The 25,988-nt window shown below is 37.6% G+C and overlaps 3 protein-coding genes across 3 annotated transcripts; 2 read left to right on the top strand and 1 right to left on the bottom strand.

Moving 5' to 3' along the window:
* Positions 1-1,837, top strand: LOC137723368 (protein LURP-one-related 10-like). Its single transcript, XM_068462551.1, has 3 exons — positions 1-382; positions 1,008-1,235; positions 1,346-1,837. The coding sequence occupies exons 1-3, from the start codon at positions 71-73 to the stop codon at positions 1,472-1,474; spliced, it is 669 nt and encodes a 222-aa protein (XP_068318652.1). The 5' UTR covers positions 1-70; the 3' UTR covers positions 1,475-1,837.
* Positions 1,838-8,409: 6,572 nt separating this feature from the next.
* On the top strand, positions 8,410-13,370 carry LOC137723138 (TOM1-like protein 6). Its single transcript, XM_068462308.1, has 9 exons — positions 8,410-8,819; positions 9,509-9,587; positions 9,693-9,791; positions 10,600-10,713; positions 11,025-11,188; positions 11,331-11,412; positions 11,494-11,579; positions 11,684-11,980; positions 12,214-13,370. The coding sequence occupies exons 1-9, from the start codon at positions 8,686-8,688 to the stop codon at positions 13,124-13,126; spliced, it is 1,968 nt and encodes a 655-aa protein (XP_068318409.1). The 5' UTR covers positions 8,410-8,685; the 3' UTR covers positions 13,127-13,370.
* Positions 13,371-14,011: 641 nt separating this feature from the next.
* LOC137723137 (regulatory-associated protein of TOR 1-like) lies at positions 14,012-25,388 on the bottom strand. The gene is made up of 23 exons (XM_068462307.1): positions 24,612-25,388; positions 22,953-23,055; positions 22,372-22,454; positions 22,126-22,284; positions 21,914-22,030; positions 21,647-21,804; positions 21,290-21,444; positions 21,022-21,166; positions 20,860-20,938; positions 20,594-20,695; positions 20,035-20,118; positions 19,827-19,937; positions 19,139-19,492; positions 18,873-19,053; positions 18,065-18,637; positions 17,503-17,823; positions 17,272-17,395; positions 16,591-16,724; positions 16,343-16,488; positions 16,117-16,218; positions 15,863-15,948; positions 15,139-15,223; positions 14,012-15,050 (listed from the first exon to the last, which is right to left on the bottom strand). Exons 1-23 carry the CDS (start codon positions 24,894-24,896, stop codon positions 14,712-14,714), a joined length of 4,026 nt encoding a protein of 1,341 aa, XP_068318408.1. The 5' UTR covers positions 24,897-25,388; the 3' UTR covers positions 14,012-14,711.
* Positions 25,389-25,988: the final 600 nt, after the last annotated feature.

Consider the following 25,988-nt stretch of genomic DNA (forward strand, 5'->3'; position numbering starts at 1 on the left):
TCAACGCCAAGTCGTCTCTCCATAAACAAAAGATCACAGGTGTTCATCGACATCCAACATTTCTCCGATCATGAAAGAAGCAGAAGCCGGCGAACGATTATTAGCATACGCTGATCCATCTCCGTCAGCGTATTCTAATCGCGACCTAATAGCGTCCGATAATCCAGCTGCTGCGATCATCAGCCCTCACTTCTGTAGTTCCCATTCTATGGATCTTGCAATTGTCAGAAAAGTTTTAACGATACGTGAAGGCAACTTTGTAGTCGCCGATATCACTGGTAACATGATTTTTAAAGTACGAGGATCTCTTTTTTTCAGCCTTCATGACCGCCGAGTCTTGCTTGACACTGCCGGGTATCCTATTATTACTCTAAGAAAAAAGGTATGGCCTTCTATTAAGGGTAATTTGTTATATCATACATGTCCTAGATTCGCAAATCAAATCCATATACCAACTATATTTGCTTCTCGATTTAAATGATGTATAGATTACTTGTTGAGAGTGAATCTCACATTGGAAAAATTAGAGATCTTGTATGTACTTATAAATAATTGAGTTATTTCATATATTACCAATTGATTTCATGATAGAACCCAACTTTTGTCATGGTATCAGAACGAATTGTCCTTCGTGTGAAGCACAATAGCCACACGTACTCCACGTCTCGCTATTTGTGTTGTGCGTGTAATTCGCCACATAAGGAGACATGTTTAGGATGAATCTCACATCTTAACCTTATTTGCTTATATGCAATTGGACTACTCTCTATGTTGCCAATTAGTTTTATAGTGAAACCATAACTTTTCTCGTTAGCAAAGAATCTGAAAGAGAAGATGTCGAAAGTTTGTTCTTTTTACTGAAGTTGACTTACTGAATTGCCAATTAGTTTTATAATGAAACCATAACTTTCCTCGTTAGCGAAGAATTTGAACGAGAAGATATCGAAAGTTTGTTCTTTTTACTGAAGTCGACTTACTGATTCATAAGTTTTATGGTGTATATATAGTTGACGAGTGCACACGACAGATGGCAAGTTTATAGAGGGGATAGCAAAGAAACCAGGGATCTCATCTTCAGTGCTAAGAAATCTTCAGTCGTCCAATTTAAGACCACATTGGATGTTTTCTTAGCACATAACATTACAGAGGATGCACCAGACTTCAAGGTCAAAGGAAGTTGGCATGAACAATCCTGTTTCATATACGGGGGAAACTCCTCCACCATCGTCGCCCAAGTAATTAAGATTGATTTCATTAATTTTTGTTATGATACGTTAGTATTTTAATTAATGCAATGTTAATTTGGCAATCATATACTTAATTATTTCCTGCAATCACTTTGTAGATGCATAAGAAGCACACAGTTCAAAGCGTGCTGTTTGGAAAGGACAATTTCATGGTGACAGTATATCCCGGGATTGACCAAGCATTCATCGTCGCGCTTATTGTGATTCTTGATGAGATTAACTGGTAATCAAAATTGAGGTGATAGTTAATTTGGATCTAGGATCTACTTCCTATGTTAATTATGAACGATGCATCTTTGTCTTTTGCATTTTTTTTTTCTGGTGAGAGGAAGTTTAGGGGAAGGGAACGCTACGCCACCTCAGGATCAGGACATACTATAAGCCTTTTTAAGGACTTATAAAGTGGTTTTAGGCCTTTTTTTTTTTTCTTCATAGAATGTCCACAAGAGGAATTGCTAGCAATCTAGATCATGATTTAGAGAAGAGAATGATCCTTACCAACTCAACCACTCATTGTCATTGCACCCTCGTTGGTAGCAATACTTTGGCTTATGTACATGTTGTCTATCACAAATTTTGTTTTCTACTAACCAGATGTGGTTTTTCAATTTTCGATTGGTGCGCATAGCATTTTCAAAATGCCATTATTTATGAAATCTAGCTCTTGTAAATTTCATTCTTCTAATTGTGAGAGGTTAGTGGCTAAAACGTGTTAAGCGACTAGTTTCCATTAGTTGCCAGCTCCTTCCTAAGTTAACACTTCAAGAGCCTTAAGAAAGAGTCGGAGCAAAACTAGCCCCTTGAAGAGCCCTGACCTATTTTAACCTAAGCTAAATATGTCATATTAGAAATTAAATTTTATCATTTGGAGGTAAATAACGCTTTTTTCTAAGTTACTTTGCATGCCTTAGATATGCTGTAATATCAAAATACTACAAACTAATTTCCCAATTTATCCTTTGAATGGCTAGAGCATTTTTTAGCACGTTAGGAATTTTTGCCGTTTTGAAATTGAATTTTGGTAACATATAATTGCAAACTGCATTTGCTTGCTGGGTTTTCCTTTAAAATTTGAAACACCAACTCATATTATCAAGAATGAAAATAAAAAACTAACGTGATGTTCTGAAGAAGAAGAAAACAAGGTGACACTGACACCCCATTTCTACAATAAACCAGTGACGTTGTATGTAATAGTTAAGAAATTTAATTGCAAGTGGTCTTTTATAACAATGGTGGAAATGTGTTCTGTCATTTCATGACGGTGTGAATTTAAATTTCGTTAGTGACTATTCTAACATTTAACTTATTAACACGATCCATTGACCCAAAAAAAAAAAAAAGTAAAGAAATTTAATTAAAAATTTGAAATGTAGAGATGTTTGGTCTAAACCACAGCTTGATCAGGGTGGTTTGTCTGAGGGATAAGGCTGACGCGGTATCACATTGCATCATCTTCTAACCTGATAAGGCTACGTGGAATTACGCTGCTAAGGATTGAATTTGGTTGGATTATAGGCTGGATCCAGGATTCTAGTCGTTGTAGGATTCGACGAAGCCTTTAAAAACAAAATTAGTTCCTAAATTAATTAAAACCCGCTCATTACATTCTAAAACTAGATTCGAAGTTATTTTATTTTTTAAATAAAAAATTTGTAGAGTTAATTTAAATGATAAATTAGATCTTAGATTCACAATGTATATACAATGTTAAGAACTTACCAGCAAGAAATTACTCTCTAAAATGTGTGACTTTAATTTTCAAAAAATTGGATAAAATGGCTCTGTTTTTTTTTTGTTTTACACCAAAATAAAAAATAAAAAATAAAAAAAGAAGGAACAATTGGCGACAAATCATAGTTATTCATTCATTCCGGGTCCGGAGAAGTTACGAGAAATTTCACCGTGCCAATGACCACAATCAAGCAGATACTATCAAATTCACCAGAGTGTGCAAGTCATGGAGGTCTCTGATCCGAAGCTCTAAATTCATTCACACCTACCTACGCGGTTCAATCATCCAACCGCAGCGATGGAAATTACAAGTTGCTAGGGTTTGTTCAGTTTTTTGGGTGTTGGGCCCAAAACTTGGTTTTCGATATTTTGCTTTACTTTGGAGGTCCACTTCTGTGTTGCGTGGATATAATAATTGGGCCTCTCTCTTGTAATTATGTTTTTTAACTTACCTTCTATCAAAAAAATAACAGCCAGAACAACGGCGACGAGGGATGACACGGTTGGCACCCCTTCGAATTCGATAAGTATTTCAACCTTATGAAACCCTGCCCAAAATAATATACCAGGCCCAGAATGCGTGTGTCCTCCCTATATACAAACCCAGCCCAAAATAAATATACCCGGCCCAGAATGTGTGTGTATATATATAGGGGACTCTCCCCCAACCCTAATCCCCGACTGAAAACCCTAATTACTCTTTGTTTCTTCCGTCCAAAGTTAGAGCAAAAAATAAGGCACCCGAGTTGGAGTTCAAAAGACAAATATGGAACACGAGACGTTTACTCGTTGCATTTCGATAACAGCCCTTGATTCGGTGAGTATTCCAAACTTACTCACCCATTTTTAGCGTACATGCAAATTAAAACACAAGAAGAAGAAGACAAAAAACAAGAGATTACAGCTGCTGCTACTTCTACTTCATCCCAACCCCAGCATAGAGATCGTCGCGTCTGATTGGTCGGAACATGGAACGGGCTGTATGCCTCGAAGATGGCAAATTTACCACACTAATTTGGAACCCTTATGTGAGAAAGGTTGTAATATTGCCTCCGCCTGCCTTAGTTAGAAGGAGGAAAACTCAACACCCATGGGTGGCAAGTTATGCCTTCGGCTATGATTCGCGTAACAATGACTATAAGGTTTTCAGATGTCTGGCTTGTGATATCTTTGGTACCGCCTCGTGTAAATTTGAGATTTATTCTCTAGCCAGGGGTTCATGGAAGAGGCTTTTAGTGCTCCTGTTCTTCCTGAAAAATTCTTCCCTCGACCTTATACCCGTGATGGTGAAAATGCTTTTGTCCGCGGTGCTCTGCATTGGATTCAGAAAAACGGCGTCCAGCATTTCATTGTGTCGTTTGATCTGTCTACAGAAGTATTTGTCGAGATAAAGATGCCTGAACCAGACTCAAAGAAAATGCGACTCAAAGTTCTCAGAACCTTGTAGTCCTTGGTACGCGAATCACCACAGCAAAAGGCATAATTTACCAGCTGAATAATTCGACGGACTGAATGTACACATAAAGTACATGAATATATGCTATGGCACCAACTCCTGTAAAATAATCCGTCAAGTGAAAGAGGCATGAATACCCATCGATTCGAAAGCTTTTCAATTATCTTCTAAAGGCATCGTAATTTCTCATGTCAATCACATAATGTTAAGTGTAAATTTTTCTCTATAACATATTGTGATTGCCATGAAACGTTACAATTGCAGTATACCTTATTTTTCAAGACTTCAAGTAATTTTTTTTGGGTGAAGAGGTAGGGCGTGGACATCCCTATCCTTATTTAATCGTAGTCCTATCAAAAGGAATTGGATTCCATCCGAATCCAAATTGTTGGAATTATAAGAATTCTCATATCTTAACTATTTATCGTGTATTGTACAGTTAGAAATCATTTAATTTTTTATTTAAAATTAAACACAAATAATATATGACAAAAACTGATCACATGATATATAATAAACGGTTAGAATGTGAGAATCCCTATAATTTCTCCCCAAATGGATACAAAGGGGATCCTCTTCCCTATCAAAATTAAGTAAATAAATACATTAAAAAGACCAGCCTGTCCCGTTGAAATTTCTATTTAGCTGGCAATTATTGACTGACAAATGTCAAAGGCGAGTTTCACGTGTTCATGATTTGAAACCGATCAAAATATTAATACGAAAAATTCCCCTTTCGATTAGTCTTATATATACAGGCCTTTTAATAAGGGGAATTCTCATTTTTCTAAAAAAATTGAGAGATCCTCTTGATTGTTGGATTTAACTTTAATGAAATTGTGTGGTTGAGATTGTGTGGCTTGTGATTTAATTTCAACTGCATAATTTCATTAAAGTCAATCTAACGGTCAAGAGGGTGTCTCCACTTTTTTAGAAAAATAGGGATCCCTCTTGTTAAAGGATTCCTATATATATAAAACAACAATCACACTATTGAGGTGATAGCTGATGTCAGGGCCGGCCCTAAGAATTTGGGGGCCCTAGGCGAGCCTTTGAAATGGGGTCCTAGAGTTCTTTGACTCCCGACCTTTTGTACATTGACATGTGTAAAAAAAATTCACTAAATACATGAAAACTCTATTTCTACATCAAATATCATTAAAAATTAATATCAAAAGAAAAAAGATATACAAACATTATTCAAATATTAGTATATTACTCGTTTCGCATTTTTAGATGCAAATGCACTTATTAAGTTTACATAATCTAATTTTTCAACCAATTCAAACCGAAAGAGAAGTCTCTACCAAGTACGCCAAATTCCAATCATTTTTCTATTGTTACAATGATACTTATTACATTCAATAAATAAATGAATTGTTAGATTACAGAGACAACATCTTACAACTAGGCAAAATACTAGAGTGAAGAGGATAGTAATTTTCGTATACGCGCCTAGCGGACAAAACGGATTTGAATAATTTATTATATATTATATAAACTAATTAATTTGAACATTTAATAATGTCATTTTTCAAAAAGGTGAGAGTTTTAGCCCTTTAGGTACATAATAATGATATATGTGGTGTGATCTTAAAATAGGGTAATAAAACCCCATAAAAATAAACAAAGTGATATTTATGAGAGAAGCCAAAAAGTAAAAATAAGATGGTGGGGACTATTTAAGGGGGAGAAAACGTGCAGATATAAAATAAAAAAAAAGATGGTGGGACTATCTTAAGTAAAATCATGCAATTAAAATGATGTTGGGAATAGGTTTGTCTTCTTTCTCGCACGAGGTTGACCCTGCAACAAAAGATTTTCAAATTCCGGCTTTTACATATAAGCCCGCATAGCTCCCATCCATCCTCGTCCAGACCCACCTAACTTCGCCTAAAAATTAGGGGCCCTTCCGAAGTGGGGGCCCTAGGCGGGCGCCTACTTCGGCTACCCTTAGGGTCGACTTTGGCTGATGTTACAGTGTTTCATTTAATTTTCGTTGGATGTGGCTCTAATTTCTTGAATTCGTAGCAAATAAGAAGTTTTTTTTAGTATCATTAACTTGTTATAGACTAGTCATACGTGAATAAGAAATGATATATTTCTTAGGGTCTTAATCGGTAGATCTGTAACAACAATCACACTGTTGAGGTCAAAAGTCTAAGAACCCAAGGACTAGTGTAGGTTCGAATTTTGTCCATGATCTCTACTTACTCCAATAAAATAATCCTGATAAATATTATAATTATCATAATCAGGATTATATAATTATTATTATTAGAATTATTAATTGGCAGCAAAGATTTGCTAAGCAAAATCCACACACAAAAATTTTAAAAGGGCTGATGATCTCAAGGTTTTTTGTTATAAAAAAAATCCCACCGGGTGGAAATATATGTAAATTAAGCAGAAGCATCTCATGATATGAATCCATGCAAAATAAAAGAAGAAAACCTGAGAGGCTCTTGTGTTTTAAGTCACGACAAATTTACTCACAATTCGTTAATCATAATCCATAAAAGACAAAATCACTTTAGAAAAATTGTATATGATTTTATCAGCTTAATTTACACTAAAAATTCGAATCTTAAAACTTAAATTTAGAATGTAGCTATTCACGCTTTATCCTTATACGCTCCTATACTTCTGCAATGAGAAGTGTGTGAGCGTAACAAACACTTACAAAGTACATATGTTACATGCACCGCATAAAAGTGAATCAAGAAAGAACGACACTTTAGTACACATGTTATATGCACCACGTGAATGTGAATTGAGAAAGCACAAATTACGCTCATCCTAATTTTATTCAATACAGATTATTGAGAATGTTGAGTTGAGAAAGCACAAATTACACTCATTCTAATTTTATTCGATACAGACTGTTAAGAATGAATCTCATATTGATAGGTGGAGGGATCTTATATAAACTTAATTAACTTGGCTATACCCCATATTACCAGTTGAATTTGTAATGGAACTTTGACTTTCTTCCCGACTTTTCAATGAAATAAAATGAATATTGGAATATATATATATATATATATATATATATATATTTAAATAAAAGGATACATTGTTGACGAAGAGAAAATAAGAAAAGAGACAAAGCCGGCCCCCACAGAGACTATCGTACTAGTGATTCTTCTCCTTAATTCTATCCACAAACACAAAAAGGTCCCATTATTCCCTCATGACTTTTCTTACCTAATTATCATCACCACTCACCATTTGCCCACTAAACCCAAATAAATAAATAAATAAATCATATAACCAATATTAAAATAATAAATTAACTTATTTTTATAATAAAATGGTTTCTATATAATCGCTTTTCCCCTTTATATCTTTTTTCGAATCATCTCCACATTAAGGTTCTTTAATTCTTATTTGAGTTTTTATTTTCGATAATGATAAGATAAATATACTAAATTTATGTTATTAGAAAAAATTTGAATTTGGTCGAGAAACATAGCTAAATTCAAGTCTGCATTATTTTTTTTATTTATCCAATTTGAAGTACGGTGGAATGACATTCATCGTTACTTGTAACTAAGAGATTTGAACCTGGTCAAGAAATTTAGCTAAATTCAGGTTTGCATTATTCTTTTATTTATCCAACTTGAATCACGGTCGAACTACATTATTGTTAGTCTATTTTAAGGCTTATATCATCATTTGATATAAAAAATAAAAACAACGTTGCTAAAATTATTTTCTTTTAAATAAAAGTGAACATAAAAAAGGTTAAAACAAAAAATATGAAAGGGAAAAAAGGAGAGAAAAAAAGAGGAAAAAGGACTTTTCCAAGGTCCGACGTGTACAAAAATACAGTATAGCGACCGTATGTGGCGAGCTTTGCGGTTATGCCGAAGCGGCTGTTGGCGCGTTTATTACACGTGGCGCGTGGGCTGGTGGAATTGAACTAGTTCGGAGGACAAGCATGCTAAACTTGGCAACAGCTTGGGAATATATACAAATACAACAAACAAAGAATCCAAAATTCGATTTCTTTCAGTGAGTGAAAAATCCGAAAGCTTTCTTTTTTTCTTGTTAGGGTTTCCAGATTTTGCACCCATCCAAACAAGAAATAATCATGGCGGGGGAATTTTCCGGGAAAGTGAGTTGTGGGTTTTCATTTTAGTTGCGGATTCCGTTACAAACAGAGGGAAAGTTTCTTTCTTTTGCTTCTGCTCCACCGAAAGGTCAGAGAGAGAGAGAGAGAGAAGTCTAGAGACAGAGAGAAAGATGATAGCAGCGACGTCCTCGTTAACGTCGTCTTCGGCGAGTGTGGCTGTGGACAAGGCGACGAGCGATCTTCTGATAAGTCCTGATTGGACTATGAACATAGACATCTGCGATTCCGTCAATTCTCATCATTGGTATGTGTATATGTGTATATACATGTATATATTCAAAGCTTTTGCCTTTCCAATCTTTTGGGTTTTGTTTGTTTCTTCTTGTTTTGGTTTTTTGAGTTGACTTTGCATTTCATTCAGCCTAGGGTTTCTCTGATTGATTGGAAATTTATCAGTTCGATGTTATCTGTGTAATACCAATAAAATAATAATAATAATAATAAAGGGTCCATGATGTTTTTTCTTCTTTTTTTTTTTGCCGTTAGAATTTGCAATTTTTTGTGTGTATTTATGTATGAGAGAAATAGAGGAAGAGATTGATGTTGAAGTTTTTGAATCATTTTATTGTTTAATTGTTGAAACTGATGGAGTATGTCAATTATTTGGAAATTCGAAGAGGCGGAAAGTACTCTTTCAATAAGGACATCTAAATTTCAACATATATGCAGATTTCTGGTGCAAACAATGTTTAACGCTTTGCTATATTAATTACTTCCCCTGTTGCTGGATTTTTTGCCTTTGTGGGGACAGAAACAAATTAAAGGGGCTTCTGTGCTTTTTACGGAATTATATTCATGGTTTTAGTCTTACCAAATACAATTGATTCATGTTCTTTTAAGTTGTAGTTTGTTCTAGTTTTTCCTTATCTTTTTTGTAGAACAAAATTCTTATTTTGTGGTTGTTCATTGATCGGTGTGTGTTAAATTTCTCAGGCAGGCAAAAGATGTCGTAAAAGCTGTTAAGAAAAGGTTGCAGCATAAGAGCCCCAAAGTTCAATTTCTAGCCTTGACGGTATTTTCTATAGGAAGCCTTTTTATCTTCTTCCAATTTTTTTTTCGTCAGACATGGTAACGTTTCCTTACTTATGGCTAATGATGTGCTAATCTACTTTTGTAGCTTTTGGAGACAATGGTGAAGAACTGTGGGGATTATGTCCATGTTCAAATTGCAGAGAGAAATATACTAGGAGAGATGGTTAAAATTGTGAGAAAGAGGGTAAGTCTTGAATGTGTTGTTGGCAGTGTATTTTTGGGCTAGAGAGAAAAATTTTGGTTATGTTTTTTTCTGTTTCTTTTTTGTTAAGCTGTCATTGGAGCCTTTCGTTTTCATCAATGATAAATAATCTTGAGTCTAGGGAGGGCATTCATGTCTTCAAATATATTGCACCGGAAATCTGGAACTATTTTAGAATATCTATTAAAAAGACATATGGCCTTTAAAATGGTTTTTCTGAGGACTTTGTTACCCTGGGTTTTCATTCGCACTTCCTTTCAGGTTTGCGGTCTTTGTTGAAAGCTATTAACCTGTTTATTCTGTTATACCTTAGACACACCAATCTGTATTTTTGAGGGTGTCATTTTGTATAATCCTGCAAGTGGGTTTCTTTTTAATGTATCTTTGGTATTAGAATGATTAGTGCTCAAATGGAAAGTTCTTTCTGGTTTTCAAGGCCTCTCTACGTCTTAGATAAGCTTTGTTCTTGTGGATTTGAATACAAATTTTGAGTTTGATGACATGTTGGCAATGTCTCAATTTAGAGTATTCACACTTTTATGACATTTCTTCTCATGACTTCTTTACTGCATCTTTTGTAGTGTGTGTTTATGCGGTACATCAAAGCCTTTTCGTTTTGTTTAAGCATTGTTGGTTGTTGAAACTTTTTTACCCAAACGATGGACGTATTCTTTTTGTTATTCTGTTTCGCCTATTATCCATTGTTTAATTTTACTCTTAACAAGTCCTGTTAGTTTTTCTTTGGTTAAGTATTTCAATCTCACTTTGAAACATATGTATGGAATTTTAGGCAGATATGCAGGTTCGAGAAAAAATCTTGATATTGCTGGACTCTTGGCAAGAGGCATTTGGTGGTCCTGCAGGAAAACATCCTCAGTACTACTGGGCATGCGAGGAACTAAGGGTATACATTTAGCGATCTGGCTCGGATTTTTTAATTTATGATTGTCGTCTTTCAAGTTTGGTATTGACAATCGAGGTGCAATACCAAATCAAGAGTGCATATAATCAGATACACATCAATTGTAGTACACAATATATTAGAACCTCTCAAGTTCTATTTCCGAGTCATCTTTAATGGATGTACCCTCCGTCTTTTTGCAGTTATTTCTGTTAGGTTGGAAATAGTGGCTGTTGTGTAAAGAATGATTCTTTTGTATATGACAACCTGAAGAGATATTAATGAATTAATAAAGTGTACTGCATGAATGACAGCGCTCCGGTGTAGAATTTCCCAAGCATGCATCAGAAGCAGCTCCAATATTTACACCACCTGTTACACATACAACATTGCGGCATGCTCAATCTGGATATGGAATACCTAGCAATTCCTCAAGAAGGCTTGATGAAACAATGGCTACAGAAATGGAGAATCTAAGGTGAGTTTGACTCTACTTTTGATTACCTATTAGCCCTTACCGTTTCCCCAGTTCTGCATTTGTGAGTGCTCTTGTTAAGGAATTCTGTAAGATCTATCTTCTGCTCATTCCTCTGCTTGATTTTTCTTTTTAATAATTTTAGTTTGTCAAGCCTGGATTCTATGAGGAATGTTATGGAGCTCTTAGATGACATGCTGCAAGCTGTGAACCCTAGTGACCGTTTGGTATGAGGAACTATGGCGTTTTCAACTTATTCCTCACAACTTATGGGTAAAGAGATTTACCTTTTGTTTCTTTGTTTGAAGGCCATAAAAGATGAAGTGATAGACGAGCTTGTCAATGGATGTCGTACCAACCAGAAAAAACTAATCCATATGCTAACTACAACTGGGTGAGTTAACAGTTTCAACATCACTTCTATTTTCTAATTAACCAGCGCATAAAACATACTCAAGCAGTGAATATTTAACGTTACACATTTTTGGTAATATCCAGAGATGAAGAACTTCTTGCTCGGGGTCTCGATTTGAACGATAGAATGCAAAATCTGCTTGCAAAACATGATGCTATAGTTTCTGGTTTGCCTGTGCCAACTCAAGCTACAAGCTTTAGTCCCCAACCGACTGAAAAGTCTCCGTCAAGTTCCAAGCAGGCTGAAGTAAAAGAGTCCAGCACAAGTGACTCTAGTCCAAGACCTAATGCCAATATATCTGCACCAGTTGGTAACATGGCCAGGTTCCAGATTGATGAAGACGAAGAAGAGGAAGATGAATTTGCACAGCTAGCTCGAAGGTTTGTGCATGACTGGCCATCTTTCTCTGCTTTCTGTTTCTTTTTCATAGGTCATAGAACTGCTTTTTCTTATGTCAACGGTTTCAACCATTGCTGGCCCCCCATTTATTTCTTCCGTTTTGTGATTTAATGATAACTTGCATAAAGAACTTTTGGTATACCTAGTATCAATCTTAATCTCATAGTTTGGTGAAAGTTCATTCACAAGTGTTGCACTTATTCTATGGATGCAGGCATTTTAAACCACGGTCCGTGCCTCCTCAAAACACATCTGGTGGAAATAATGACAATTTGGCGTTGGTGAGCACCAGTAGCACAATAGATCCATCTTCCTCAGCAGCTACAACATCCACTCCAAGCAATGTGTTAGTTCTGGCTGATCCGCCTGCACCAGTTAAGACTACAAAAGAGCAGGACATGATCGACCTTCTGAGTATCACTTTATCAACAACTGCTGCCTCCCCTGACACCACCCCTCATGCTGCACCATCTAACCCTCACACCACGCAAGACCCTCACAAAGTTCCAGCATCTAATGGCAACACACATCAGGCGCCTGTTGCCCCCACCGTACAAGGAAATCCCTATCCTTCCCAGCCTTATCCTGGAAATCCAGGGATGGGGTCCTATAACAGCTATGTTGTTCCATGGGCACAAGCACAACCTCAATCTCAACTCCAACAGCCACAGTTCCAACCTCATTCACAATTTCAACCTCAGCCTCAATTCCAGTCACAATTTCAACCTCAATATCCTCAATACACGTCTGCCTACCCTCCCCCACCATGGGCAGCTTCACCGGGATATTCTAACCAAAATCATTTTTCCACCAATAATACATCGACTCCTCGTGCCAACGCCACCACATCTTATACGCCAGCACAATCAGCTAGACCTTTGCAGCACTTCAATTCGTTCCCTACAAGGGGAATGAATGGGATAGATACCAACGGAGGTTCAGTGAGCCCCGGTCCTAGGAGCCCTGCCCCTGCAGCAGGACAAAAGCCCTACATTCCCTCGTACCGATTATTTGAAGATCTGAATGTGTTTGGCAATGCAGATGGAAAGTTCAAGATGACAAACAGCAATGCATCATCTAGCTTGTCAGGAGCTGCCGGCCAAGGTATGGTAGGTGGGAGGAAGTGAAATACTGTCGTACAGATTACGAACCGGGATGCAGCTTTGTGAATATACCTTGTATATCGGTTGGTATCTGCGTCTTCTCCCAGTTTGTGATGCATTCGAATTTCGTTAGATTGGTGCGCTTTATAGATTTGCTGTTGCCATTAGTCAGCAGAATCATTCGACTCAAAGACTTTGTAGCATTTTTCTTCATAAACCAAGGCTTTTCGTTATATTGAAATGAAGTCGAAATGTTTATAGCAGGACAGTTCCAATCTATATGGTGACGATGATGGTGCAGCTAGGCGTATTTTGCGCATTCAGAATTTCAGATTCTCCGCTTCAATTTTTACTTTCGTTACTTTCGAGCAGAGGTGTTAAGGGAGAACTCACCTTGCACGTCTTAGCACTCTAATGTTAAGGCGTTAAGGGAGAACTCACCTTGCGACGCCTTAGCACTCTAATGTTAAGGCGTAAAGAGCACAATTTTGCATGTACCATTTTCGCAACTGAAAAATTAAGCAGGAGGGTACTTAACAAGGTTGTTGGTTTAGGCTTAGGAAAACCATCATAAAACCTACTTCTCGTTTTGTAAATTAGTTTTGACAATGCATGCTACCGGAATCTACTGTCTCAGATCGGTTTGTCTCAGTTCGGTTTTCGCTCCCACGATGGTTAAAACGGGCAGCCTAAGCCCTTTCAATGCTATGAGGGCTAAGTGAAGGGCTATTAGGCTATCTCTAACCGAATGGGCTATGTTTAGCCTCCATCCAGATTATAACCCTACAAAAAATTATTTTTTAATAAATAATATCATACTATATTTATATACCATCTCTACTCATTCCGAATTTTACTAATTACCAATTTACTAAATTTTATAAATATGACATCAACATCAGAATCAGATTGCTAGCGTCACCACTATTTAATTAATACGTCAATCATTTTAATCACTTCTAACAATCCGGCCATTTCCCAAGAAAAAGTGACAGCAGAACTCGGTAACAATTTTTGGCTAGGGACACAAATAGGTACATTCATTATGGCAAAAGTACCTGGCGACTAGAGTCGGAATAAAACACAAAGGAAATGCCTGATGAATTATTTACAACTTCAACATAAGACCGTGACGAGCCATCGAGAGATTATCGAGTTCAATGTATTTCACGAGATAATTACCCGCGTCACCATCTAAGATTACGATCAATTAATACGCGTCGTTTTTACAAATCGAACAAAGGGAAAGGAAAAAAAAAAGAAAAAGAAATGAACACACCAAAATGAGGAGATAAAAAATGGAAGGGATATTTACAAGCAATTACCCTATATAACACATTATTTTCCAGAGCCCCCAATAAATATGCAGGAATTTGTTCCCCACAACTGTGACCCACTACACCGGAGGCTAACGAATATTATATATAGCATACACAAGCGGTAGACAGCAGCCTACCGGTGCTTCAAGATCCACCCGTTGACGTTGAAGAGGAATCGGGGCAGAGGAATGTTATATCACACAATGGTCCAGATGCCCCGAGTGATCTGCAACGGCACGATTGCATTTGAAGTCAATCCATATGCATTGCCTTCCAAGATGAAAGAATGCTCATCTAGCATGAGAGTTGTCGTCAGCATAAATGGATGCGCAAGCATCTGCGGCACCAGCTGCAAGCAGCACTTCATAGGGATGGAAGGCTAGGCTACTAACAGGACCAATCTTTTGGGCCATAAAGGAAGGGTAGTATCTTATTGTGCCCAATTGTTCGCCCTCCAAGCTGAAGACTTTTATGAGCTGTTTGGCCGAGCCACTGGCAATGATTGGGGCATGCCTGTGAACAGCTAAAGCTGTCAGTGAACCGCGGTGAGCTTCAATCGTAAGGTAGGCATCCCTGTCGTTTCTGATATCAAGGAACTGAATGTCACCAGCTTGAGACGCACTTACAATCTGGATGAAGAGAAGAATTTCATCTAAGTCTCACTTTCAATCGGAATAACTTCAAAAACAAATATCAAACAAGGGTCTCCCCACTTACCTTGCCAGGATCAAGCCCAGGTTGAAAGCCAATCCCCACAACTCTTTCCACCTTCTGAGTGTGTGGCCGGGTTGAACAGACAAGCCTAAGATTTACAAACACACAAATAAAACAGCTCAAAGCAATAGCATACACAAATCATCAATATCACAGCAAGAAATCCAAGTTTAGTGAGGAGCTGAACTCAAACCCAGTAGCATGCTAATATGGTTATTTTTTACGTACGGATTGGAGAGACAAATGTATAGTGACAGAAACAGATACAAAAAGTGTATCCTTTGCCACACGTATAATAGGCCTCTTTTGGTCGCTAGGATTGGATTGGAATGGATAACCCACTATATTCAAGACATTTTGGAGGAAGAGATGGAAAAAAAATTGTGTCCATCTTGAAGGTAGAAATGGATTACTCATTAAGGAAACTCATCCATTCCAATCCCACCTACCCACCCCCCAAAAAAATGGCAGGATTATAAGGAATAAGTTTACTTCATCTTCATGTTCCATCCCCTACATGAAAAATCATCCGCCTCTACCTTCAAATACCTTGAATATAGTGAGTCATCCATTCCAATCCAATCCTAAAGACTACACAAGGCCATAAAAGAAATTGTCCATCTAGGTCTGCAAATCTAACTATTTGCAACTTATCATTTGCAGTTAATTGCAACGCTTTGAGAAGTAATACGTCATAAATTTGCCTGAGAAGACACAAAGAGCTTACATTTCAGGAGTTCGCACATCATAAAGCCTGACAGAACCATCCACAAAACCAGCTGCAAAGTGACCAACGTGAACCTGAGAAGCAGACTACACAGACAATGCAGGATCCAGTCATTATTACACCATTCATTTTCAAGATACAACATATTAGACAGTCTCAATAGCCAAATCCACACGGACTATGTCTGTAATTGATACAACTACAGCTGTAAATTGAATAGATGTTGAAAGTATGTTGAGGTGGTAAGAACTCACCAGTGCTGAGATGCTACAATCTGAAGAAGAAGGAATAGAATTAATAAGCTGCTCTTTATCCAGATCCCAAAGCATAATGGATGATAATTCGCCAGAAGCATACTAGCAAATGGAGGGATGAAGAAGCAATCAAAACAGTATTCACAACAAAGAACAAGAATCACAAAAATTGAAACAGAACTTGTTCTATAGCACTAACGCATTACATCCTAAAGAAAATAAGTACCAGATATCCAGATTGTTGTTGCCAATCCACAACAGCATTCAAACTTCGCACGCCAGGTTTATGACCTTGAATTGAAGAAAATGCAGTGACAAGCTTCTGCTTACCCTTCAAAGTGTAATCTTTCCAAATTCGAATGTGTCCATCACCTAATTATATGACCGCAGAAAAGGGGCAAATTAATTAGAAAGGTTCAATAATAGCTCCCTTCCTGACGAAGAAGCTAGTCTTTCTGTAGTATAGAATATTACCTGAAGCAGCAAGAAGCAAGCTGTCATCAAGCTCATTCACAAGGCAGAGCTTGGCGATTCCTTTGTCAGGAAAATCATGGTTATCGAAGCTGTTGAGAAGGGTAGCCTCCTTCTGCTCTTGGTAGTTCCATACCCTATGAAGAAATAACCACCAAAACATTAACACACCATCAAATTTATACTAGACTAAAGAGTCGGAGAATGAGGGTAATCAATATATTCTACCAACATGAACCAAATTCACTCATACATGAACCCATATTCATCCAATAGCTACCCAAAACCCAAACAGCACCTGATAGTTTGACAAAGAGGGTGGCATAGGCCATTTTTTATTTTTCAAACAAGGTACCAACACCCCATCATTCATAAAAAATCAAAAGCATACCTATTAACTATCACACAAAACAAAACTAAAAAACAGGACCATTGTACACAAAGGGCATTGAGCTGTGCCCCAATAAGGTAAAAGGGAACTGAAATCCATCACACACAGGACAAGAAAACAGGCATCCGTTCCAAATTCCACAAGTCATAATAACTTAATGACTATTTCTAGCACAGTTTTTCTGTCTCTGAAAGTTTATCATGACGAACAAAGAAAACATAGAATGAATATTAGCCACACAGTACATATAAATATTAAACAAAGAAATTTTGAAAAAGTGATAACCCACGCACCTGATTCGCTCTTTCTCGTCTGCCGCAACCACAATAGGAGAAAATGGATTCAGCAAGATTGTTTTTGTACCCGTCTCAAATTTGGTGTCCCAGCTAGCAATTTGATTATTAAGCTTGCTCACAGCTGACCACGAACATGGAAGATACATTAATTCCATCAAACAGCCTAAAAAATGGTAAACAAAAATAATAGTTAAAGAGTGAGAAGAAGAATTAGACAAGAAAACCAACACGAGTGCTGGCATTTAGCAATGTGCTCCAAGGCAAATTTTTCTCTCTCCTCTCTTCTACTAAGTACTTCTTTACTGTCATCTGCCACAATGAGAAGCGGCTTGGAAAAGTGCCCGCAACTCCAATTGTAGATGGTTGATTGAGGAAGAAAACTGCGTTCCGAGGCTCCAGAAGTTCCTGCAGAACCTAAAAGTGGATCCGCTAATCCAGAATCTGGACTCATTATATGAGGCCTGAGCTCTAAAGAGTATACTCTCCGCATTCCAGCTAAGTAATTGGGCCGAGGAGGGCTGACAGGAGGAGTTCGGAATGGCATATGACCTGTCAAAAATCGGTTACTAAATAACAAGATTGAAAGTGCAAAGATAGATTAAACTAACCACCAACACCATACATCAAAACATCAAGTGGAGCTGAATATCGGGTTAAATAATAACTTCCAAGTTATTTTTCCCCCTGACATTCAGCTCCTTTTGATGTTTTAATCATACCAATGTTGGTCCCTGCAATTAATAAAAAGACAATGACTGGGAGAAACAGTAAGTAATTCTCAAATCATAACCTCCATTCATATCAAACCATGAAGAAGATCGAGCTAATCCAGAAAAACTGGGAATTGGAGTTGCTGTAATGGATTCACCAGGTCGAACACTGTTACCAGTGGACTTCATGGGTTTGGCCACCACTTGTTCAATCCCTATAATGGCCAAAACCCGCCTACCAAGGCTTGCAATGCGTGGAGATGGATCCTTGGCTAGAGTACACATAGCCAATACACACAGAGAGTAAATTGCATTGTCCAGGGGTTCAGGTGTTGAGTGGTTGACAACACCATTGCTCACTCCATCATTTAATATTCCAGAATCAGAATGATGAGATGAATCGTCAGACAATGGTGATCCATGCATAATTCCAGAACTCGCTAGAGGGCTGCTGGTGGAGACTCTTCCATCTCGGCCCAATGAGTTGTCATTGGTCCCTCTCAAAAGTGGACCAATTTGAGATGAAACAACGTTACCTTTCATATGAGCCAAAGAGGGCAAGGAATTCAAAACAGAATTAGATTGTGGTTTCCAATATGCAGCAGCAATTGACTTGAGGTGCTTGTTATGGCCAAAGGCAAAGCGTCCCAGTGCTGTAAAGATGAATATACAACTTTACACAATCAAAATTCCTACAAGAAATCTCTTCATGACTAATCAAATTTCAGGGTCCCGTAAAAGAATCCTGCTAATGTTTTGAATGGGGGGAAAGATAGTAAGGAAAAACACTAGGGTATGTACTGGTGACAGACAATCTAGTGCATATTTATAATAAAAGTCCAACCAAACGAATATGATTAACTGAATATCAGATGACTAATCACATACCAACAGCAACTTCGGCCCTGACCAGAGGGCTCCCATCTGAAGCAACACTTAGTAGACTTCTAACAATACTAATTTCAGCACTAATCTTTTCATCATCATCATATTCTTCTTCTCCACCAACGCCATTGCCTGAACCCACATCAAGCAGGGTACCCAGTGCGAAAACAGCAGAAGCCCTAACCTGAAATAGAAGAATCTCATTGACTACGTTACAGAACCCAAAAATGTCATTGGTTCATAAAAAAGTCTATACGGTAAAACTTTACCTCTGGTTGGGGCTCAGAAAGTAGAGAAGCACATATTGCAGGGGCATCTGCCTGCAAACCAAATATTTGGGCCTCTGTGAAATCCTCCCACAGCTTCCCAAGACAGAGACAAAGCCACTGAAGAAATAGCGGTTCTGTCTGTGTATCATTTAGAGTTGGACCCTGAAGGTGCTTCAAGCAAACATGTATCAAACCTGCTTCAATACAAGCTTCCTGCCCGCGTCTATGCCCATCGACAATTACAGCTAAAACAAAAGCAGCCATTGCACGCTGTTCTGGATACGCTTCCATACTATCAAGAAACCTGATGAAATATGTATGACCCCCATCCTTCACTAGATCAACCTGACATGACTGATTCGACACAAAAAAAATAAATAAATAAATAAATAAGTGTGATTACTACTGTAGTACTAACTGAAACAAAAGGGGGCAAGTATATGGCACCAGAAAGGAACTTATCAAGCAAAATCGAAAAAAATCATGACACATCAGGAATAAAGCAAAGAAGCACGTGCTTCACACATTGTTGATAACAAACAGTTTTGATATGTAGACACTGATGCCTAAGATTAGAAGCAGGTATCAAGATAATATGCGACAGCAGCAGATTCCGACAAGAGCATGTCATGATGATAGCAATTATAAACATCCGGACAAAGAATGTGCTGCAGTAATCTAGGCATACCTTATCAAGAGCAAGAATTTTTGTCCAAATAAATACAAGAATTTGTCGTAGTTCAGGTGTCATTGTTTGTAACAGCTTCAGAACGTATGGAAATATCCCAACAGACAAGGCCTAAAAACAGAAATGTCATTTTTAAAAACCATCAAAATATTGCTCTCAACCAACATAGAGATAATAAGACGGAACATTTTTAAATGACCACAAATACCAGATCTACAGCCCAGGATCCCATATCAAGGAATCTTCCAAGAAGAACCAAAGCTCGAGATCGGTGGCATTGACTTAGTAACACCTAAAATACAGATGTTATTCAGTCAGGCTATTAAGGAACAGAAAAATCTGGCAGAGAATGAACTTAACACAATGATACATGATGAACGACAAATCAAGTTGAATCAACATAACGAAGAAAAGTAGAATTGCCCTTCAAACCAAATACACCATCACAACTTAGGGACCATGGCACTACTCTGTTATCATCTTTATTGAACTGAACTCAACCAATACTACGTAGAACTACCATGTCATTTTGCCCAATTATTTCACAGCGGGGCTTAACAAAAATGATACTGTTGCCAAATACACGTAATTAAGGAAGCTTTATATCAAATGCCTCAGACAGGATAAAAGCAGCATAAAGGTGACTTTTCAACCCATTTTAAAAACAAACTCAATTAGACATGATATAAAGAAAAGAAAACATCAAACTTATATCCCATAATGCTTTAGCGAACCAAATCTAAAAGTTGAGAAGTATAACACCACACCTGAAGAACAATAGGCAACTGCTCTGGTGGTTTCTTGAGTTCAGACCCATGGTCAAGCCATACCTCAAAAGCAGTCAACTGCTCAGTGAAAAATGGACTTGGCTGGAATAAAGCAAAAATATAATGATAGAAGTAAATGTTAGGCATGTCACAAACAGACAAAACAGGAAACTCATACAAATATCTAACTCCACATAACACCAATAGGAACCTAACTGCATAACGTAAAAAATGCAACAAAGGATAAAAAGAACCCAGAAGCACACCTGGAACTCCGCATTAGGATCCTCAACCAATGATGGAAGCTGAGAAAGGCATATCTCAGCAGCCATGTCCCATGCATCCCTGCAGAGTGAAAATGCAAAAAGATTGACAACTGATTTAGCTGACATATGGCATAACTTAAAAATTCTCTCCTTTAGTAGTACCACATATGATGCTGATGGGTTGGAGGCAACTGCGGGTAAGAGATCGGAGAGCAATTTGCAGATCTCATAATTCGCTCAGCAAGTAAAAAATTACGAAAAAGGCTGGCAACTAGCAGGTCTTGTCTGAACAGTCTCTGGAAAAGATCTGCAACACAGAACTGAGAATTACATGGATGTGCCACCACCAAAGCATACAAATGAAAATTCAATTCAAAAACATTAGATAACAGTACAGCAGACCAGTAAATTGGAAAGACAAAAAAACTACCATGAGGGAGAACATTCCATGCAATCGTATCAGTGACCGCAGTAAAAATCCAATTCAACTCGCCAAGGAGGGTTTTCCGGTCATTTTGGCGGCCAGGTATTTTATCGATTAGCGAATAATCAAGAGACTCATGAAGTAATGATCGTGTGCAGAACCTGAGAAAATACATAACAATCAAATAAGTAAATGATATAGAATGCTAGAACATAACAAGGAGATAAACAAATAGTGAAAACATGAGATAATTATAATCAATGACAGTAATTGTACAGCAGCCCGGAGGATGAAGTACAATAACAGTAAGGCAAAACTTAAGACCGATAATCACTTCTAACAAAATAAGGAGACAAGCTTCACCATCTTAATGCCATCTTAATGGGAGTTGTGAGGCAAGAAGTAAACACATCAGCAGGGAATTCAGCACTTTGTGGCAGAGTTTCATGTGGTTCACAGGCCGCTAGCAGGATACAATCTCTTGCAGATCCAGACGAGCTAGAGCCACCCAAATCATAAAGCTAACCAAAAAATATCCAAACATTACAGTGATTCTATACTATAGAATAACATAATACAAGTTCAGACATCATCGAAAGCTAAAACATTCATAACTGCACTGTAGGATACCTCAATGAAAGAATTGACTATCATCCCAGCAGCAGAACAATCAAACACATATATTGACGGTGTCTTCAACCACGAATCGAGGTCACTAATCGGCAAGGGAATATACTGTGTATAACTCTTCACCCAAAAAATTTAAATAAATGAGTACCTAGAAGGTATTTTATTTAAAGATAGCAAGGGAACAAAACAGCAGGCTTGAAATTGGTAAAAACCTTATTAAAGAGCCAAATTTCACCATTAGCAGTTGGCTTGGGTACACCATGTCCATTATAGTGGAAAAGTACTCTCTCGGACTTGGCGTATTTGCGGCATGTATTACAAAGTTTCTTCACTTCTTCTACTGTAGGATCAAGCTGAACCTTGTAGCGAGCCTGGTCACATATTGTAAAACAAAATCAAAAATTAATTTTAAACAACAAAATCAACAGCGTGCAAAAAGAAAACAAAAACTTTCTCACCCTGGGTTGCCACCTTTCGTACTGTTCACTCAAGGTTCTACCAATTGTTTCTAGAGCTTTTTGTGGAGCCATAGAAAATGGATCTGAAGACACAGAAAAATACGTTAACAGAATGGTAAACTTGACAAAGAAAAGTATATAATTATCCAAACTTTTCATTTTGTTATATTTCATTGCCAAAGGGATGATAAAATGAAGTTTGGCTGTGTCTGAGTTATAATGGTTGTAGCCCTAAAACTGTGCATCATTCCCTCTTGGAAGCATGTGTTTACTTATTATTTGATAACGGGTACAAGATGATAACAAAAAAGAATTCAAACTTTCACTACGGAATATGTACATTTTTAGTGAAGAACTTAAATCAATCTCTTATTATTGCAGATTAAAATTATTAGCCGTAGCATGCCAAGGGTGCTTTGGTATTGAAAAACGGATAAGAGGATCTAGAACTCACGCACACTGTACCAAATCCAAAAAGTAAGAAACTCAATAAGCCAACCCGAACAGTTAAAGAAAAGAATTAATAACCACTACACAACCAACAAACTGAAGGAAAGTAAAAATCAGCAGTGTAAATTCACCTATCCAGCACTCCATTCTGGCACAGGGAGATATCTTAATTACATCAGGCGGATCAACGCTAATGTTTAAACATAATACTAGAGCTACACATCCCGTCTTCATCTGCAAAGAAGTTGAAATTTAAACCAAAGCAAAGACAAATTAACAAGTACAATATTGTGAGCATCTTCAGTTAGAACAAAAACAAGAAACTAAGTTCAACAAAGAAAACAGATAAATTTAATAATTGCTTCAATTTCGTCGTTGAAGAATAGGGTTGAAAGTTCATAACAAAAGGACGAAAAACCTAAATTTGCCATTCTACACGAATGTGCATATTCTAAAAAACCAAACAAAGATCAGGTTTTCAGCAGATAAAACTTAAACCAACATTGACAGTGCCATCAAAGTTTACCAATAGGCTAGACCGCAGGAAGCACCTAGGCATTCTGTGTGATCCGTTACTACCCGTAAACACTAATGTTCACTGATAAAACTGCATGAGTACAGTTTTCAAAATGTCCAATGGTTCAAACAATGATAATTTGGAAATCCAAAATAAAAGCAGAAGTTGAGTCCTTTCTTTGTCTCAATAATAGAAAGAGAAGAACATGGCATTAAATTTAGAAATACCCAAATCATACAAAATCTTTTTTCTCGATCAAAGTTAACCAACCATTATACTAATTCTTTCTGTCAAGTGATACATCATACATGTAATGGTGTGGTTGAAATTCTCGGATAGTCACACATCATTCTGTAACAAATTGGAAAAAGGAAATGTAACGTATTTGTGGGAGGTTTGAATGGATCGCTGCAGCGACAAAAACTAGCAGTAATAGCCAACTGGAAAGGAACCTGGCCTTGAAGAGGGCAGAAAAAAGAAAACTCTTTCTTACAATCAGGGCTTTCCAGCAGTATATGACTAGATGAATTGTGAACAAGGTGGCTTCTTGAGTGATTACTCCTTCTTTAGAATTGTTCAGTTCATCACTTTTTCAAGACCACATGATTTAAGCACCTTGGTTTTTTGTTGGTTTTACAGAGAAATAAACAAATTGAATTTGAGAAGTGGTCTTTGCACTCCCCTTTATTCTGCACTCATCCCCTTATTTCTACCATTAGGATTGAATTAATCAAAGAAGAATAAATGTAAATAAAAAGAAAAAGGGGAGGGTGCAAAAGGAGAAATCTAGGAGTGTGAAAATCACTTCCTTAAATTTTATCTGCTGAAATGATTAACAGACGATAAATATAAGAAATTGACAAACTTTTCTTTCCTATCGAACTAAAAATGGAATTATTCATACAACCCATTAATCGAAACCTAATTCAAACCCAAGTTGTTGGGTTGTATCACCAAAGTACCTGACAATAATGTACTCAAAAGAACAACTAGCGAGGGAACGTTAAAACTTCCTAGACACAACACAAATACCTGGTCTTTACATGCTCAAAATCGATGAGGGAAAAAAATTAACAATCTTTCATGAAATTATAAATTTGAATTAGTGGGATTTTAACTACGGATTTCATTTTCTGAAGAAGTAAAGCCACTGGCATACTGAACTAAAAAATGAGACATTTTTTCTTGTCAAATAATCTAACAAATACAACTTTATTAAGGAATTTATGCCAACGAGAAAAATGAAGAACATGTAATGAAAGAAGGGGCTTACTCGGTCTTTAGGCCGCCATTTCGAGACCAAACCACTATCCGATGGTCCGGTGGGCACGCAAGCCTCGAAAGCATAGTGTCGAAGTTCACCCAATACAACAGTTTGGGGCAAGTAGGCCATGCTTGTGGCGGTGGCATTTCCATAACTACTACTGGCAGTCTCTGATTCCCTTCTCTGGGAGCTCAAATCGACGTCGTCGTGGCTGGAGGCGCAGTCGTCCAACTGACTGTAGACCACCACCGAGGATTGCGAAAACCGGGAGGCCATCAAATCCCCCAATGCCATCCAAATCAAAAACCCTCAGAACACAACCAGAAGAGCAATCAATTGAACAACCATGCCTAGAAATAGCCAAATGGAATCACTGTAACCATTGGATTATAGGGATCGAGAGAAAACTGGGAGGGGAGGGAGCGGCGGCGGCGGCTGAGGAGGAGGGGAGTGATTGGAGGAAAGTGCGGTGGTGATTGAGAGGGGGCCTAATCAACGAAGCCGCTGAACCAGCGGCGCATGGAGATTCGTCTGAGGAAGGAGAGGGAATAATCCAGCTCGGAAAGCCCCAGAAGATCCCTCTGAAAACCCTAGAAACCCTAGGCGACGAAGAGGATGATGGAGGCGCATAAAACAGTGGCGGCGCGGCACAGCGAGGAAACTAAAAACAAACCCAAAAAAACTCAGAACAAGGATTTGTTTGGAGAGAGAGAGGGGGGAGGCGAGTGTATGTCGACTGTGCGTTTGTTCGTCAAATTTTTCTTTATTTCCGCTTTTGTCCCTACCGACCTCTGTCCACTGAACCACTCTCCGGGTCCGGTACGGGTCGTATCAGTTTTTTTGTTATTTCCACTCTTTTAAAAATCTCTGCCTAACTTTGTTGGTTAGACGGCTTGCCACCATTCCAATTAACATTAGGCATTTAAAAATTATGAAAAGGTGTCTAGACTTACTGAGACATCCGTCTAACCCGCCCAAACTCACATAGGCACCCGCTTAAGTTTTGACTCATTTAAATAGAAAATAGATAACTTTTATTTTATAGTTTATTTTTTTTTAATAAATTGTGAGAGACTTGCTAAATAGTTAAATGAACACACATTATATGCTTGTTCCCCATGTTTTGATTATGTTACAATATTTCATTATATATATATATATATCATTCTATTTTGTAGTTTATGATAGAATTGTATATATTTTAAGTATAAACAAACACTTATTTACCCGAAATATAATAGATTTATTTAAATCCGCCTAGTCCGTCTATGCGCCCGCCTAGCCACCTAGGCGCAAGGATTAAAATATCGACCGTGCAGATAATATCGAGCCTCCAATTTACTGATATTTCGGGGGATATATCGTTATCGTTTTAGGTATCGGGAA

The sequence above is a fragment of the Pyrus communis genome, chromosome 17, assembly GCF_963583255.1.
Source record: "Pyrus communis chromosome 17, drPyrComm1.1, whole genome shotgun sequence".
Lineage (NCBI taxonomy): Eukaryota > Viridiplantae > Streptophyta > Magnoliopsida > Rosales > Rosaceae > Pyrus > Pyrus communis.